Below are 19,830 nucleotides of genomic sequence, written 5' to 3' on the forward strand. Positions count from 1 at the left end.
TGCACAAGGCTTGTGAGCTTTCTGGCTGTAAAATACTGCTGCAGTGAAATAGGACAGTTTTGCTACCTCTTTCAACTGTCATGGAGGTTTTTTTATCGTGCCTCCCATATTTTAAAACAGAGGGCAATTGGGTCACCCCCAAGAGAGGAGGTGCACCCTTTAACCCAATTGAGTTGCAGAAACATTTATCTTTCAGTGGGGCTTGTTCAAAGGACTTTAAAAGGGCTTCAAGCTATCTACAAGCTGGGCAAGCTTTGTGCTATGGAAAATCTATGAAGTTTTAGATAGAGAAACTGCAGAGTACCTCTTTTTCCAGATGACAGCTTTGGCAGTCTGACATCCAACAACCACAAAAAGAGGAGCACGTTGCCAGCTAAGCCGGATCTCTACTGCATCCATAAGCACCTACAGCAGCAGAAACACCCATAGGGATGTGTGCGGGGACTGAGAAAATCACTGCAGCCAATACAAAGCACAGTAACATGAGCTGTGGCTGGGCTTAAATCTGTTTACATGCATGTACATTCAATACCTCACTCCAAATACTTCTTTATTCCTTAGATTGCACAGGCAGGTTAACATTAGAAGAGCGGTGGGCTGATGGGAGGTGAGAAGGCAGCTGAGTTGCTTGGATTAGTGTGCAGTAGGTTTGCAGGAAAGATACTTGCCTGAGCTCCAAGCTCTCCAAGAGGCGAAGGCAACAATGTAATCAAATTCCAACTAGCTGGACAGCTGGTCCATGTAAGATGGGAGTGGAGATTTCATGTGAACAGATTATAAAAAAAGGGCAGGTCCAAACAAAGTTTAGATGGGCTAAGCCATAGAGCTTGGAGCAGTGCCAGCAGGGCTAATGAGTTCTCTGCATGGAAGTCTCCCAGAGTTTATTTCCTACCATCTGGAAAATGCTTGCCCTTCCATTGGGATTTGCGATGATTCAGACAGGAGTAAGGGTTATTAAAACCTCAGAACCATGCTTGTCCTCCCTCCTTGTCCCCTCCCCACCCCATCTGTTTGGCTTGGTGAGGCAGGGACCAGCTGCTGGCTCATGAGCTCCGAGTTGAAACGGCTTCTTTAAGACCCTGCTCCATGGAGGATGGCAATGGGAGTGAAATGAGCCTTATGTATTTTGGGCCAGAGACAGATTGTTCCTGAATGGGGCTATTAAAAAGAAAAAGAAACAGATTTGAAAATGCCTAGGTGGTAAAGGTAGTTTCGGTGGATGCAGAAAATGTGTGGGATGATGGAAAATGTCACCCTTCCTGTGTTGCACCCTGAGTCCAGCACAGCATGTCCAGCCAGGAGATTACCTTAGATATGATGTGTTCTCCTTCCCTAGCACCTAAGACAAAAACTGAGTTTTTCCTACAGAAATTACATTGAACAAACTGCACATGAAAAGCTTATAGTGGCCAAACACTGTCTGCTCATCTTCTGCTGGGAGCAACATCTATTTTTATGCTGTGGATTTGTGCCCAGTTCTGAAGATCTGTGCATTTCCCTCTGCTTCTTCTTCATCCCCCTATGTTTCCAGGTGCTGCCATCACTTTTTAGCTTCAGCTTGCCCATGGTTCTTGGTAGGTACCATTTCTCTGTCGAGGTTTGGTGTCCCCACACCCACAATATTAGCCTGGCCTTCTGGCTTGCTTAGTTATTGCACACCTGGAAGGCTAGGATGGACAGGAACCATTGAAGAAACCATTTGCTGACAGTTAGTTGATACCTCTGTGGGTAGCAGTTCAATCTAAGGGACTCTGCAAGAACGTGTGGGGTTTGATTTGGGGCTGATGCCCTCAAAGTCATCAGGTGAGTTGCCATCTCTGTGTTTCAGCCCTTCTTATTCAGCCTTCCCTTCCTCCATGTTCTGCACACAGCATGGGTGAGCCTTCCATGATAGCTGTGTGCACAAAGATGTCTCAAGGTCCCCACCATCCAACCTGTGCATTCAGTAATTGGGAAGGACTCTCCTGATGGGATGACAAAAAGGACTGTCTCTATTTGCCCAGTGCTTTGGGGGTATCCTACTGATGTTCGAGGAGTCATTAAAAACGAGAGCTGTTCAAAGAATGTCCTTCTATCATCAGCTGGGAAAGAACTAATCATGCAGATGAGAGACTTTACAGTTCCCTTAAATGCCTGGGCTTCTCTTCTGAGTGATTAATGAGCAACAGCTCAGTGCGTAGGCTCAGTTATTCATAGCCTCATCTGACATGATCCTGTTCTTCATGTGAGAAGGGGGATTTCTGGATGCACCAAGGAGAGATAAATCTTCTAGACTGATATTCAACCACGGAATAAGAACAGATGAGGGTAAGACAAAGGGCAACACACATCATGGCCAGCCTGGCCCAGTGAAGATCAACATTTTGAAGTGGCCACAGTACTAAAAACATGTTTAAAGAGCCCTCATTGCATTCAACTTCACAAGCTTAAAACTCAAGGTAGGGATAGTAGTAGTTCAGATAGGTGAGAAGTGCCCCCAGTTCTGCTAATGATGGAGAACTCATTTATTTGCTGATGCCAGTTGGCCTGTTAGTGCCCAAAGGGGCTGATGTGGCAAAAAAGGGTGGGAGATATTCCCTAGACATCCAGTCTTATGTTGCTGCTTTTCAGATGTTGTGTGGCTGCGGCGTGAATTGTTCCCCAAGTTCTCCCAGCTCTGGAACAGCAAACGCTGAACTGAACATGTGAAAAAAATCCAAAATTTAAGCTTTCAATCCACAGTTATTATCCTAATAAAACCTTCCCAGTATCGACAGAGGGAACATTTAATACTCAGAAGTGTTAACTGCAAACGCTGGCCTTAAACACATTGATTTACAATTCAATTATAAAAACAATCAGCTCCCAAATACATGCCACATGCAAAGCAGATTTATAGGGAGCCCTGGCACTCCGATAGCACTTTGCAGTCACAAAAAACCCATGCAAACTCTCTTGGTGATTCACTGTTAAGTACTAGGCAATAAAAGGACCCAGCTGGATGAACGGGGAAAGGGGAAACCTGAAATGCTGCCAAGGTGCTCCTGAGCAGGGAGAGAAGCAAGGTGTAAAGCAGGCACTGTGCATGCCACTGAGATCCAACTTCAGCCAACTTTGCAGGCGCAGCTTTTCATGGTGATGATGGGGCACAGCTTTGGAAGCCCTCAACACCAGTGGGTGCAATTCAGGCTGCTTCTTATTTCTCTTTCCTTTTCCCCAGGCCTGCTTTTGCCTCTCTAGTTTTCAGAGCCATGGCGATAGCCAAGTGCACACTGAATTGTAGCAGCAGAGTGATTTGTCTGCGCCAAATCTATTTCATGCTGCAATTCCATAGAGGAAATAACAAACACTGGAGTCCGAGGCCCTAACAGTCCAATTTTCTCCACTGATTGCCGCTGTGCCTAAGCCTAACAGAGTAAATAATGAACACTGATGCAATGAACTTCCCAATAAATCGCTCCTGATGAATTTCAGACAGGTCACCCAAAAGCAAATTTAATGATTATATGCTGGCTGCAGCCACCTCTTTTTTTTTTTTTTTTTTTTTTTCCTGGCTCAGTTGTTAGCTTCAATCAGCAAATGAAGGAACAGAAAATAAAGTAAAATGCCTCATTTCTGAGCACGCTTCCCATTTGAAGAAAAAAGGTAAAATGTGAACTGCAGGGCACGTACAGCTTGGGTAGACAAGACGGATTTGCCCAGCAATGAGAGCAGGGCTGATACCCTAGGGACTATGGCCTGAAGAGCATCATTTGACTTCCCTGCATCTCAGCTTCCTTTTGAGTTTATCATCCATCACAGCTGTTTTGAGTACAAACTCTTCAGGGCACAACATACCCTGCGATGCACGCATACGCAGCAGTGGACATCCAGCCTTGCCTGAGGCTGAAGTTGCTGCTGTGATATAATTGATATGGGTCACTGGGTATTTAAAGTGCAGTGGGGAAAAAAAAAAATGAAGCCTATGTAATAAATTCCTGAAATGAGAGCACAGTCAGCTTTGGGGCTGAGGTCTGTAGCGATGAATGAGGCTTGGGCAGCACAGTGTGTTCTTGCTATGGGAATTAATCCCCAAGACTAAGGATCAGTATATAAGCAGCCACTGCTCATTTGTGTGGTTTCTCCATAGCCCAGCTCAGGAAAGTGTCTCTCTTTCCCCCTACAAAAAGTTCCCCAGTTGCCTAAGAGCAATAGGACTGACATTACTGCAATGCTAATTTCCTCTTGGCAGCTCTCCCCTGCTCTCTGTCTGAATGCCCTCCCCTTTATTGCCATGTACCACATTGAAAAAGAAATTTGCAATTATGACTCATGCTAATAAAACAAAAGCGCAGCCAATAAAAGGCAAGAAGAGAGACTTCGTAGAACGACTGCTCAGGAAACCTTTCCAGTAGCACCGTCTCTCAGTGCTGCACTCATCACATCTATGGCAGCTTATGAGGTTGAAGGGACCCACACCATAATATCTCTGGCCCCTTTGTAAATGTTTAGTAATATATATGCACAGGAATGTGCATGTGCACATCCATATAGTTGTATATGCACCTGTTGATCAGACACCTTTATATTCTCTTGAATCAAGAGGCTGCCAAGAGGGAGGAGGTACTTGGGAGAGGACGAGCTGGTGACTGGTACACAACCATGGCAGGAACAGGAGCAATTTACTTTACTTTGTATGTCTGGCACAGGCTTCAAAACAGCATGATAATTAAAACCCAGTAAAGATTACGAGGCTGTAAAGGGGAAATTGTGAAACCCTCATGAACTTTTACAGCTCCCATGAAAATATTTCATTTTGTGGTCTGGAGGAGTATTTCCTTGTCTCTTTAAGCACCAAAGGGCCACATTCATATAACAATTACTTTCTAAGGGCTGGTGGAGCTGATAGTGTTTCACACTGCATTACAAACAACATCCCTAGGCATTGTCCATAAAACATTGTGTCTTGCAGGGTTACATGAGGACTGTAAAACCACTGTAGGCAAGAACTGGTGCAGAGAACAGAACAGGAAATGACACCTGTGGTCTGCTCAGAAAGTACAAGACTGACGATGGATCCTTCCTTCAAGCCAGAAGGGTATGTCACCCTATATACTTGTGCACAGAATTACAGAATGATTAAGAATGGAAAAGATCACTAAATAATCAAGTCCAACCACCAAACCATCCCCACCATACTCCAAGGCATGTTGCTAAGATGAAGGGGGTTCCTGTGGTCTTTGCACGGTTTCCAATACCTTCACAGTTTGTTCCCTTTGGGAGCCCATCATTTGCCCTGAATGTGTTACAAATGCCCTCTTCAAATTTGCATGAGTACATTCCACATGTTGAGAGAAATAGTTACCAGAGGACAACGTGCTGAAAGAATGCAGGCAAAGTAATGTGAGAAAGTTTCCCAAGGGCTCAGAGACTTGTGCTTGTCTTGAATTTGCAAGAACTAGTAAATTCATAATCACAGAATGGCCTGGGTTGAAAAGGACCGTAATGATCATCTAGTTTCAACCCCCTTGCTATGTCCAGGGTCACCAACCAGCACCAGACCAGGCTGCCAAGAGACAACCAGAGCCTGCCAAATCTGCACCATACCACAAGCACACATACACTTCATCAAGGAGACTGTACGACTTGGACAGTACCCAAGAATAGAATCATAGACTCATAGAATTGTATGAGTTACAAGGGACCTTTAAAAGCCAACTGGTTCAATTCTCCTGCAATGATCAAGAACATCTACAGCCTGATCACGTCGCTCATAGCCTGCTCCAGCCTGAGCATGAGTATCTTCAGGGAGGGGGCATCCAACCACATCTCTAGGCAACCTGTTCCAGGTATGTGGTGGCTGCTATATGGAAATGATGAGTTATAGAGACATCTGATGAGACAACATGTTCTCAAGAGCCTTTCCAAACACCTATTTAGAAACCAGTGGTGTGTGAGTACCACCCTTGGGTTTGGAGCCCAACTGTGGCTCCAGATGGGCATGAACATGTGTGGACCATGCAAGAAGGTAAGCCAACATGTTGTATGAATAGTTACTTGCTTACTAAACCAGTTTGACTCTACCCACAATAACAGCTTAATGAACACAAGATGTTCCCAAAAGATCTTCCCCCCACTTACTCAATTCTGTATTAGTGAGAGAGACTGCAACAAATGCCAACATGGAACTCAGACCCTGTACAAGGGGACTTCTTTGTTCCAGGCAGGTTTGGTGCCAAAAGAACCCCCCTTATTGCTCATCTTGTTCAGGTGTGTTGTAGCAAGAGGGTTGTTGCTGTGCCATCCCTGCTATCTGGAAACATATGTGGTGTAATTACCTCAATTGCAAAACATTTTTGTTTCTTGATCCCATGATCTAGGTAAGTCTCAGCATGTCACTGCCTCTTCTCTCTTCATAGTCATGCCATGCTGTTCTTGCACCTTGCAGTCCAACAAATTCCTTCTCACACCTCAAGACAGTGAACAGACCTGACCCAGGACTTGGTATTTACTGCTTGTGGTGGTGTGATGGACAGTGTGATGTGTAGTTCAAAGAAAAATCTTTTAAATAATTTACTTTGGAAGAATACAGACTGGTACGTTTGAAATTTTCTTCTTTTCATATGTCATGGCATCTACCAGCACAGCTGCTCAGTGGGTAGAAAATGTGGACTTGAAAGCTTGAGATCAGCCATGTAAAGATGAGGCAGTCTCAGATTATTAAGCAATTAGAGACAAATGGAATCCAAAATAGTTTGACTCTAGGCCACAACAGCCTAGCCTGAATTCAGAGCTCCACACCTACCTCAAAGGGTCTGAAATCTATCTTATATTTACCGTGCAGCTTCTTTTCCATCCTCTCATGTCCGGATGCATAACAGGATCCTTTCTTGCATCCTCTCTGCAGCACATCTTGGATGCCACAGTTAGTGAACACAGAGCCCATGTGTAATCCCAGGAAGATCCCACATCATCATGCATGACCACGGTGGCTGCTCTCCACTCTTACTCATGCAAATTCCTCATGGAAAGGAATGACCTCTGGAATTTAATGGCCAAGACTGACGTGAAAAACTGAGTTTATGAAAAAAATGAGAACAGAAATCAAAGGATTCTTAACAATTGGAACTACTGGGTTCCACTTTTAACACAGAGGTTGTGAAACTTCTTGCCCAGTTAGACTGTGGCAGCTGGGAATTAGATTGATTGATTCAGAAGACCATTTCTTGGAGGACACCGTATGACTTTGGACCTGGAAGAGAATCTTTGCAATAACACAAAAGTTCTTAAAAAAACAAAGCACCAGAGCCTTTGAGGAGTCCTCAAATATCTTTTAATTCTGAAGTTTCAAGACAGATGCATGAGAAGTTACACAGCTCAGAGAGAACCTATCTCAGAATGCGAAACCCAGCTGGGTTTGCCATTCACCTGACAAATACAAGTGCAGTGCATCCTTGGTTTGGAAAGCTGACATAAACTTATCAGCCCCGGTGAATAAGGAATCTTTTATCAGGCAGGTACAAATGGCCAAGGCAGGACAGAATGGTGTTGTGAGCTCTTCTCATTCTGCAGAGCTGGAATGTGCCCTCCTCCTGCCCTTGTTGATCATTCAGTGCTGAGCTACTGTGTGTCCTTCCAGCACATCAAATGGTGATTAGAAAATATCTTCTGAGCTGGGCATACTCTAAAGATATATTCAGAAAAAGAGAATTAAGTTCAGCTATTACCTTTATATTGTCAATTTTCTCCTACATTCACTATCATCCAGTGCAGTATGAGCTGCAGAAACTGATGCCATATGGCTCTGTGATAATGAAAAAGTAGAAGTGGAAACAAATGGTCCCACGTTACCTCCCATTACGAGAATTGGCTTATTACTATCTGTAGGAATAAGCAACTAGATCTCTTTGCAGTGGAAACAGCAGAAAACTAAATGCATCTATGACTGTCACTGCAAAAAGTACTGGCAGAGCTGAAACAGGCTTCCCATGCAGCAACACTGTTGGAACAGCTTCAAAATCATCACGATCCCACATGTTACCAACAAATAATGTCATGGTGCTTTTTACTTCAGTGTGGTCTGAACTTTCACTGACAGCTCTGGCCTCAGCCAGTGTGAAATCTCTTTTTCCATCCTGCCTTATATCCCAATGCAAAGCAGCAGCGACAGAGCAAAGCCAAACACCCCACCTAAATCTCCACCAGAATGCCTGTTCCTCCTGCAGTGCAACCACTACTGAAAGAACACATTAAGGAAGCATTACATATTACACATCAACCCCTACCAAAGAAAACCCCCAAACCAAATTTTAAATTGCATTTCCTTTCTCGCTAGCAGTCACCCAGAAGATACATTCTTTTGCCATAAATTATAACAGAAACATAGAAATCTGAACTTGCAACCTGACAGCCCCTGTTGCTCACTGTGGCTGAGCAGATTAAACAGTAGTGATTTTCTTGTCCTTGGTGGCCTGTTTGATAGCAGCCTGCTCACAAATGATCTCCTTCAGCCTCTGCAACCTCATGTTCTGTGTGGTTTGGTCTCCCACACCCGTCTGGCTCCGGTGCAGTAAGTTCAGGGCATAGATGTATTCCAGCTCTGTGTACTTCACACCTTGATCCACTACCAGGTTTAAGAGCTCATCTGCTGTGTTGTAGAGCATCTCATAGTACTGCCTGGAAAGCAAGCAAACAACCATCTGGTGAGTATTTATATTTGATGCTCCAGACCTTTAATTCTATAGGATATCATCAGTGATTATTTTTTATTCAGCACTGCCATGAGCTGAGAAGGTTGCATCAGGTGCTGGACAAGCAGAACACAAAGGCATTCCTATTTAACACAAAGTTAATACAAAGTGCAGAAGTACATGGGAGCAAACCTCCTACTCTCCCTGCTCCTAACTCTCTTCCATACACAAAACACAAATTAGGGGGAATGAGGGATCTTCTTTGCTAGTTGTTACCTTCAGCTAAGATGCCACACATCCATGCTCTGTGTCTCAGTTTCCCCATCTGTACCAAGGTGAAAGATCTCTTGCAGGTCTGTGGTCTAGATAATACCAATAGAAAAGCATCCTGTCCAGGGGAAGCCATGCAAACATAATGCTTTACAAAGCTCCTTTAGGCAGAGGGGGTCCCAAACCTGGGCAGACCCTTCAAACTCAGGAATAAGGGGAAGGTTCTCCTTTATGACTCCACAGTAGTAAGATCCAGGGAGCAGTGAATCTCAGCTGTGGGTTTTGGTCTGTTTGGGGTATCAAAACAAGAAAAAAAAAAGAAGTGGTGCATGGATAGGTAGTACTCCTTTTTCTAGAGGAACTGGTAAACTGTATAACTTGCACAGATGTAACAGACCCCTATAAAGAAATAAGGATCTGAAAAGCTTAGGGAAGAAGTAAAAATATCCCTTTCTTGCATCATGTTGCAGCAAGGATTGTTTCAACCAAACACTGTAACTTCCAGCACTTGCATGACTCCCCTGTGCTTCTGCAGGAGAAGGCTGCAGTCTAATCCTTATGACTTGGTAGGATCAATTATTTAAAACCCAAGAGAAAGGGCTCCAGGAAAAGTTATCACCTCGTTCCCTCTCTCTGCTCTTTGACTGCATTAAAATAATCGGGGCAAACATGGCAAAAATGCATATTAAATTCCTTGTTCTTTACTTTGCAGGCTCTCAGGTCTGGTTTAGCTGTGCTTTTGCAGAGCATGCAGCTTGCCAGCAGACTGCAAATCACTGCAGCAATGACTGGAACTGGCTGTAACAAAACCCTGTGTTTGCAGCTTCATGCCTGGTTGTGTGGCCAAGGCTCCTGGGCTTCAGAGCTCTGTATTTTCATCCCCTCTGTCTCCTTCTAGACATTGCCTGCTGCTGTGAGATGAGACTTTGCTCCTGTGCCTGGAAGTCTGCAGCAACATCACTGCTATCATAGACCAGGTGGGATGAAGGGCTTGCACCTAGAGGAAAGGGACTTCAAAACCACCAATTCCAAGAACAAGGACTGATAGGATTAGTGTTCTGTGATCAGAGAAGAAGGAAGTGTGCTTGTGCAAGTGGAAGTACACACAGAAAGCACAAGAAGCAAATAAAAAAATTGTTTATTCTGGCGATAAACAATAATCTGAAAAATGAATCAAGCACTTAGGCTCCACACAAATGAGATACAGAGTACAAAATCCTGAAACTGAAGGAGGATGAGTTTTCCAGCATCACCAACAGTTCCAGGGGACACTGAGCTGTGCTCTGATACAAGGACACATGGCTCTCCTTAGAAGCAAGGGAAAATTGGGCAGGCTAACTTTTGATTCTTGAGAACACAAGATATTCCGTGATTCTGTATAAGACATTCTTTGATTTCTCTTGGAAAAGAAAGGGGAACCATGCAAGTTGCTTAAGAATAGCATCAGTAAGAGCTGGTCAGCAGCAATTTTGGTCAAAGGGATTCCTCAAATCCCCCTAACTTGAGAGAAGGATTCCAGACTGTACATCTCTAAAGGCAGGTGGATATGTAAGGACGGGAGATACCTTGAACATCCTTCTATCAGCTGCTATTTGCAGATGGCATTTGGGTAATCCCTACAAGTTACAGACTCATCAGCTCTTGTGATGCTGATAATGGCTAACGAGGCCAGTGCTTCAGAGAATGACTGAAAATACCTGGTTCAGGTAGTTCAGGTAAGAAGCATTCTGCAAGGCTGGTTTCGTCCCTTGGAAAGCCATGGCATCAAATTTTATCTCTTGACAGAACAATAACAAAAGCCACTAAACTCTGGGACTGCACTTCTTAATTCTGGATTCAGAAGGCAGGAGACAAAACCAATCCTCACCTCCAGTCACTGGAACAGATGAAGCATAGTTAAATAGATTTATCTGGGATGCCGTAGAAAGGCCAAAGAGTCCAAATTTGAGCAGCAGTAGCTACCAGCGGGCTCTACAGCATCATTCTGGCATTCTGGTGTGCTCACTCAGTGAAGCAGAGTGCCCAGAAGCTGCTGTGAGCCTCAATGTGTTAAAAAGATTAAGCTATTTATAAAGCTATTTCAATACATAGGGAGAAATCTACTCTTAGGTTAACTCTGAGGGTATTGGCAATATCACAAGTACAGTTATATACACAAAGTATAGGGGAAAAAAAAAACAGTACAGCTGCCAAAGTAAACAGTGAGATTTAGGAAACACTGATCACCTTCAGATATTTTAAGCTGAACAGATGTGAAATGAAATTTTGCTTTTGCCAGTTCTGGTGGGATTTTGGGAAAAACACCAGAGAGCGAATGTTGGCTGGGGCAATCTCTCTGAGATGGAAGGCTCTGCTTAAAGCATGGAACTCTTGGTCTTCCTAAAAGAAGAACCTAAAAGAATAAGACATCCCTCTTACTTCTACCTCCCCGTAGCCATATTCTCAGAGACACATGAACTGTCGCACCTGGAATATTATTTCCCCATCAGGCAAATTTTAAACTCTGAGAATGTCCAACAAGAATGCAATTATACAGAGAAAAAACTGGAGGCTGGAGCTGTGCTACCAGTTTTGCTCTCATGTGCTAAAACAGTTTCCAGTTCCTGCAAGATAAGTCCTTCAGAATGCTTCAGAGCATCCTCTGGTTCTTCAGCGTGGCTCTGTGATGGTGAAGGGTAGGGGAGGTTCAGGTTGGATATTAGGAAAAACTTCTCCGAAAGAATGGTGAGGCAATGGAACAGCTGTCCAGGGAGGGGGTGGAGTCATCATCCTCGGAGGTGTTCAAGAAATGTAGAGATGTGGCACTGAGGGACATGGTTTAGTGGGCCATATTGGTGGTAGGTGGACAGTTGGACTAGATAATCTTAGAGGTCTTTTCCAACCTTATTGATTCTATGATTCTATGACTGGTCAAGGTGTCAGTGGGTATCTGGGTGACCAATACCATTTATAGCCTCTCCTGAGATGCTAAAGCTGCTCTGTCTGCAGCACCATTAGTCAATGCAAACCCTGTCTTTACTCTGTGTCCTTACAACTGCTTTTCTTCTTAGCCTGTCCCAAATCCTGGGTTACTGCAGATGAATTCTATACCTAATAAACACAGGACTCATCTGTCACTCTGTTCAGGATCAGATTATTTTTTAATTAAAAATTTCCTGCAAAATGAAAAAAAAAAAAAAAAGAGTAAGCGAGACAGTACGAGTGAGCAAAAGGTATGCATTTTTAATTGGGAGCAATTAAAAAACTGCCGCTTTGGCATGGCATTGCCTTTGGCCAAACCTTATTTGCATGAGTAATTATTCACTCCATTACGAAGTCTGCTCAACTTTGCCTCCCTTGTCTTTGAAAGTATTAATAAATATTGATCAGACACACTCCTGTTTGCCTTTGCCCAAGCAGCTCTGATGGACTCATCTTCTGATGTTATCAAATAATGAAATATGAAAGAGTGAGTGGGATGAGCCTCTTGTTCTGTGATTTTTTATTTAGGCTCTTCATTTTACTTTCAGAAGTGTATTTGTCCCTGCCATTATAAATGCTCTTTTGATTATCAAGAGGAGGTTGTGAAAAGCAAGTTAGTAAGGGATGGGGGAAATAAATGGATGACAGGTGAGGGAGATCTCTATTCAGTGAAATGCTGGTAGATGGCTCTGGTTTTTAAAGTTGAGATTTAAAGCCAGGAAGAAGAATTAATATTTATCAAAAGTTGATTCTATCATCTGACAAATGGGTTAATAAATAATAATAGCAGATTAAAATACCTAACTGGAAAATGAATTTAGTTTCCCAAGCCTTCTGTTGGCTTCCATGTGAGCACAGCTAAACACGTGTAAGATGATTTATCCTAAACTGCCCATGCATTTGGGCATCAAGATCCACTGAGCAGTCTGATACTTGGGTTAAGAAGAGAACAGAGCTGATATCAGGAATCTTTACCCAGCTCAGTCAGGAACGTGGCTGATGGGAACAAAGTCACCTGGATGACTCAGCTCATCAGGGAAATCTTATTTGTTTGCTTACTTGCATCGTTAGTATTTATTTGCCTTATGCTGAAAAGTGTAGATAGGGCTTGTTGAGTTCATCCCTAAGGCAAATGCATAAATGTAGCACAAACTGTTTCAGAGTGTCTTGTTCTGGATGCCATCTTCAAGCAATTTGAAGGAAAGATTATTAGTAGTCAACATGGACGCACCAAGGGAAAATCATTCCCTACCAACCTGGTAGACTTCTGTGATGTCATCACTGATGGGGGAGAACAGTGGATGTTGTGCACCTTGACTTCAGCAAGGCTTCTGACACTGTTGCCCACAGCATCCTTGTAATGAAGCTTGGTAAATGCAGGCTAGATGAGATAGATGCAAACTAACTCAGCAGCACAGACATAAGCAGCACAGAGTACAGTCAGAGGCCTGTAACTAGTGATGTTACCCAGGGGTTGGATTTTAATCACTGATCTGGATGAAGGGATAGAATCCCACCTCAGCAAGTTTCCTAATCACAGAATCACTAAGGTTGGAAAAGACCTATAAGATCATCCAGTCCAACCATCCACCTATCACCAATGGTTCTCGCTAAACCATATCCCTCAACACAACATCCAAACGTTCCTTGAACACCTCCAGGGAAGGGGATTCCACCACCTCCCTGGGCAGATATGATATAATGATATAAAGCTGGGAGTTGGTCACAGTGGAACCTGATCATGTTCAACAAGAGCAAGTGTAGAGTCCTTCACCTGGGAGAAATAACAGCATGCATCTCTAAAGTTAAGGGGTTGACCTGTTGGAAAGGAGCTCTGCAGGGAAGAACCTAAGAATCCTGGTGGACAACAGATGGGCCATGAGCCAGCAGTGTGCCCTTTTGTCCAAAAAGGCCAATAGCAGTTTGGGGTGCATTCAATAAAGTGTGGCCAGCAGGATGAGGGAGGTTCTCCTTTCCCTCTACTACGCCCTCGTGAGGCCACAACTGGAGTCCTGTATCCAGTTCTGTGCTCCTCAGTTCAAGAATGACAGAGTACTGCCAGAAGAGTCCACTGAAGGTCTACAAAGATTACAAGGGGCCTGGAGGAACATCTCTCTTAGGAGGAAAGGCTGAGAGATCTGGGGCTGAAGTTTGAGAGGGAATCTTGTCAGTGCTTGTAAATATCTAAAGGGCTGAGGTCAAATGGATGGGGCCAAGCTCTTTTTAGTGGTGAGCAGCTACACTTCAAGGAGCAACAGGAAAAAACTGGAATACAGGAAGTTCCATACAAACACGAGGAAGAACTTACTTACTGTGAGTGTGACAACCCAGGCACAAGCTGTCCAGAGAGGTTATGGAGTCTCCTTCTCTGAAGGTATTCAAAACATGCCTGGATGCCTTCCTGTGCGACCTACTTGAGAGAACCTGGTTTGGCAGAGAAGGCTGGACTAGATGATCTCCAGAGGTTCCTTCCAATCCCTACAATTCTTTGATTCTATGATCTCTCCTGATTTCTCCTAATTTCCTCTGGAAGTGCCGACAATTGCTGTTCTACAGAGGGAAGGAGACATCCGTTTGCCTCCAAGACTTCAGTTCTTTAGGATCACAGAATCAGAGAATGGCTTGGGTTGAAAGGGACCTCAAGGATCATCAAGTTCCAACTCCTCTTCCACAAGCAAGGCTTCCTGTGGGCAGGATGGTGAACACTTAGCTAAAGCCTCCTTTATATTCAGCCTCAGGGTTGATGGTTGTGTTTTGAGATGAGGAGTGAAGGACTGTGGAAGGTATCCAAAGATAAAGAGAAAATGCCCTCACTGCCCAATCCAAAGCTCAAAGACTGCTGTACCCTTTCTGCTGACTTAGGAGGCCCAGGTAGATCTAACTTCATATGAACATCTTCGTATTAACAACAAATAAATGAAGACATATCACAGATGGAAATGGTTCCCAGATCAAACAAAAAACATCTCACGGGCAAATCAAAATTGCTATAGAATCAGAGAATCATTAAAGTTAGAAAAGACCTCTAAGATCACCTAGTCCAACTGTTCACCTAGCACCAATATTGCCCTCTAAACCATGCCCTTAAGTACCTCATCTCCACATTTCTTGAATACCTCCAAGAATGGTGACTCCAGCAGCTCCCTGGCCAGCCTATTACAAAATTTTCCTTTTCTTTCTGTTAAATATCAGCTTTAAAACAAAACATCAACTTGCCTAAAAGGAATCCATTTTGCAAAGATGCACTTTTAGTATATTTATCAAATAAGATGGCAGCTTGAACTCTTTTCTTGGAGAAAGGGAAAAAAATAAAGAGGCTCTCTCATTAAGAAAAAACCTCTGAAAAAGCAATCAGGTTGAGACAAGATCCTCTGAGGATTATTAATACCATTCTCCATTTAAATGCTAATGCTAACCTATAACCCAAGGCCTGCACACAAAAAAGTTTTTCAAAAGATGGCCAGGTGAATTCAGAATTAAATTCTGATTTCCCTGAGAACGACTTGATCTCTTCTTAAGAAAAGGACCTTCAGATGAACAGTGTGATGTTTCAGAATAGAGAATCTTACTTTCATTATTCACTCATTATACAGCTGGGTGCCTACTCCGTAATGATGTGGACAGAAACAGATTCAGAAGGGGATAACTTGAATCTGGGTGCTGACTTACCCAAAGGGAACAAGAAAAAGTGTTCTGTGCTTTATCTCTTGCACTTTTGGGGGATTAGGGAGTCACTTTTATAATATTCTAACAAGAAATCTAGTAAGAAAGTAAAAAAGGTTAAGTATGAAGCACTTACAGACTAAATCTATACACACACACACACACAAACCCACCCACAAGACAGAACAATGAGTATGTACTTGAAAAGGAAAAAATGACCAAAGCAGTAATGAAGTCACTTCATTTTGATAAAAGCAGATCTCAATAGAACTATTACATTCACATATATGGAGGAGGTGAGTGAGTGCAAAAAGGGAAGGCGCAGAAAGAAATGAGGTAACTTCGGTTCATGTAATACAGAAGACACAGAGTTTTGGGTCTGAGTTGAATGAGAAGAGATGCCCATGGGGGATGGAGCTGATGGTTACTTGGGCACCAGAGATGGGTCAGGAGGGATAAGCAGCAGCACGTTAGATTTTGCAAAGCGAGTTCTCAAAAGCTACAATACCAGACAATAGAAAATAGACATAAATCTGCAATTACTGTAATTTCTACACCTCATGAAGGCTGCAATGATGTTTGCATAGAATTGTAGAGTCATTAAGGTTGGAAAAAAACACTAAGATCATCTAGTCCAACTGCCCACCCACCTCCATCATGACCACTAACCAAGTCCCTCAGTGCCACATCTGCCCTTCTCTTGAACACCTCCAGGGACGGCGACTCCACCACCCCCCTGGGCAGCCTGTTCCAATGTCCCACCGCTTTTTCTGCGAAGAAAAGTTTCCAAATATGCAACCTGGGCCACCCCTGGCACAACCTGAGACCATTATTTCTTGTCCTATTGCTGTTACCTGGGTAAAGAGGCCAAACCCCACCTTGCTACAACCTCCTTTCAGGGAGTTGCAGAGGTCACCCAGTGATCAGCATTTTAAAACAAGAGGCTGCAAGCATGGATGCTGGGTCTTCAATCATTTTGGGAGCTTATGACAACAAAATAGGAGTTGCTGCTGGAAGGCACCTACTACATATATCCATTCCCTAAACACTGCCTACCTTAAACCATGCTCTTCAGTGCATGTCATAGCCCTAAAACATAGGAGAGAATATCATTACAAACTCAGGACGCTATTCCACAGATGAATGCATATCCTGTTTGTCATTTTTTAAAGATTTCCTTCTTGATTTTTAATTAATCTGGACCAGTTCTGGGCACGACAACAGTAATGTCCATTTTCTGCCTCCTGAAGAACCCAGAGAACTTATGGGGAATTCAGATGGGTTTAATTGTCCACATTGAAGATGTCATTGCTGTGCTAGTCACAGAGTTTGAAAAAGACCACAAAGAACATTTAGTCCAGCCATCTAGTCAACCTCAGCTCATCTGACAGCCATGTAAATACATGGGCATCTCTCACGTCAGCTTAGGGTGAACTATGGCCAAGAAGGACATATTTGTATCATGGGCTGTAGAGGGAACCTAGAATGAGGCTAGACCAGCCAAAAATGTATGTGTGGTGCTGTTACCTGCACCTTATTGAGGAGCACCATGGACAGCCTCATGCACAGCCTCTTGGAAGCCCAAAAGGAGATGTTCCATCGCCATGCACCATGACTTGGGCAGGAGGCCACGAGCTGTGTTCCTACAGCAGCAGAACATTAAGAACATTAAGAGCACTTAAAAAGTCAAAATATGCAAGTGCCCAAGATGTGAAATGGTTTGCAATCGAAAAATAAAACACGAGAGAAAGAAATAAAGGTGAATTGATAGCACAATGGTTCTTCATGTGGTATCTCTGCAAATCGCAGCCCTTAATAAAGGCACAAATCAGGGCTGTGATGTAAAGATATGCATTATCCAACTATTTCTTTTGTTGTTGTTAATATTTGCTTCGCATTTCCTTCTTCCCACAGTTTGTCCCTCATGCCTTGGGGCTCCATGCCCTGTTGGGGACACGTGGCATATGGGGATCTCTGCATCAGATGGCATCATCGTGGATGGGAACGCAAGCCTGGATCATTTACAAACCATTCCCTGAAAGATAGCAGCCACCCTCACACTGTGCAGGAATACACAGTAATTACACGGCTTTTTCAAAGGAAGGATAAATCCATTAAAAGCCATTAAATGATATTTTTCAAAAACAATGTCTAAGACACTCCTTGTAGCTCCATCCTGGCTGCTACAAGGAAGGACGGAATTTCTCACTCTCCAAATGGAACTTTATAGGGTATTAAATAAGCACCCTCAGCACTTATCTAAATCTTTAATTAGTTCTATAATATACTGATGATATCAAGGCTAATTAAATTTATACAGATAAAGAGCAATGAAATTCTAACCAAGTGAGCTGGAAAGTACATATTAAATAGTAAATTTAATGGTTCAAGCAGATAAATGCAATTTTAAATAAAAAAAATTAAATTCAATTTGCATGTTGTATTAAAATTGATTTTGAGTGTGCAAATGATTGGAAAAAATCTTTTTAATATATCAGTAAAGGTGCTAATCCGGCCTGTTCAAATATCAGTTATTAATGCCAGCATTTGCAAATAAGCTACACACATTTGCATTTTTACTGCATATAGTAAAAAGAAAAAAAAAATTATCTATACCATATGCCAGTTTATAAAGAATATTAAACAATTTTTCCCCTTGCCTCATGCATAAATGAGAGGAGATGTGGAAATGAATGTAGCCCTAAAGAAGAGAGTGTCAGCAGTTCGATGGAAACTACTGCAAAGATTGCTCCAGTCAGCAAAAAATAATACAATTTTAGCTACCCTTTGGGAACAACCATTACTGTGAGGAAAAAAAATAACCAACAAAAAAACAACCAAACCCAACAACCAGTTTTATTTAGGATCAAGTGGCTTGGAACCAGATAAAAAAAACCCCAATGTTGTAATGGGGGAGATGTTCAGTGGTGCATGCTTGCTGATTTTTAATATAAAGGGGAATGTTTGGTAGTTACCGATGGGTGAAGGACACATCTGCTTGCTAGGCAGAACAGGATTTAACACGTAAACTGTGAGGTCCACCAAGCCAATATCTGCCTGTAGTAGGCTGAGGTTGACTTCAAAGGAGGTTTGAATCACTTGCTGGGGTGAAGCAAATTGCTAAAAATCCTTGAAAACTCCCGTTTACGTTTTTTTTTCTTGCCATCTTTGTTCATTTGGTTTGAATGCTGTAGAAGCTTCAAGAGTTAGGAAATAGAGCTTTTATGGCTAAGCTGATGTAAAAATCAGTATGTTATCATTTGCTTGTTGAACACGTTGATGCTTCCCATGCAAGAGTCCTTTTTTTCGGATTCACTTGCCCCATAGCACTCCCTTGTTATCTCCTGGTAGCACCATCCATTATCTTGTGCAAGTCTAGAAACCTCTGTGATTGAGGAAGCACAGATGAACAGAATCATAGAAACCTTAAACTCAGAAAAGACTACTCAGATCATCCAGCCCAACCACCAACCCATCCTTACCAGGTCCACTAAACCACGTGTCTCAGTGCCACATCTACCTTTTCATGAACACCTCCAGGGAGGGAGACTCCACCACCTCCCTGGGCAGCCTGTTCCAATGCCTCACCACTCTTTCTAAGCTTTATAAATATCCAGTGTATGGATTGCCACCTGCCCAACACTGGGCAAGATCTATCCAAACAAACAGGATAATAAAACCATGCAGCCTCAAACCCTACCCATGGGATCATCAGCAAGAAGTTACCACCACCATGACCTAAGGGGATTGAGGGCAATGACCTCCCCCCTATGAATGGAACAAAGAATGGCATGAGGCCAGTTCATTCTGCACAAAGTACAGTTATACTGAGTTGAACTGCAATATGGAGGTTAGCTATTATAAAGAAACCAGGCAACCAACGTGGATTTAATGCCAGATTTTTAGATGGTCAAAACCTGTGGACTTTATCTATATGTCTCCTCAGTGAAGGAATTCAAGCTTAAAGGCTTCAGCATTCTTCTCCAAGCCTTGTTTGTTGGCCACTGCCCACATGAACATCTCATCACACTTAATATGCCAGTTCTCAATAATTCTGACGCTTGGAAAGCTTCAGATTTGCAGGTTGGATGTTCTTATGGCAGCTGTTACTCATTTGCTCTAGCAGCAATATTTTTGGTTTAAATTGTTTCTCCTTCTCTAACATGCCTAGGGCAAAAGAGGGGAAAGTCACAGCCTCTCTAAGGCACTGTAGTGGGCAAAGCAAGAAAGTAACTTTCAATTACTACTTTTTAAGTCTGCTGCAACTGAAAGGAAGAACATTTGCTTA

At 43.0% G+C, this 19,830-nt stretch overlaps 1 protein-coding gene across 2 annotated transcripts in view; it reads right to left on the minus strand.

Annotated features, from left to right (window-relative positions):
• Positions 1 to 7,257: 7,257 nt before the first annotated feature.
• Positions 7,258 to 19,830, minus strand: part of EXOC4 (exocyst complex component 4) — a 402,320-nt gene continuing 389,747 nt past the window's right edge. The window contains exons 18-19 of one of the 2 annotated variants that reach the window (XM_031605116.2): positions 8,362 to 8,634; positions 7,259 to 7,642 (exon numbers count right to left, since the gene is read on the minus strand). In XM_031605116.2, the coding sequence (XP_031460976.1) occupies positions 8,397 to 8,634 (238 nt within the window). In that variant the 3' untranslated portion in view covers positions 7,259 to 7,642; positions 8,362 to 8,396. Of the gene's footprint in view, positions 8,635 to 19,830 lie in introns of both variants that reach the window. The other variant, XM_031605115.2, reaches the window with a different exon arrangement.

The sequence above is a fragment of the Phasianus colchicus genome, chromosome 1 (assembly GCF_987193195.1).
Source record: "Phasianus colchicus chromosome 1, bPhaCol1.hap1.1, whole genome shotgun sequence".
Classification (NCBI taxonomy): Eukaryota; Metazoa; Chordata; class Aves; order Galliformes; family Phasianidae; genus Phasianus; species Phasianus colchicus.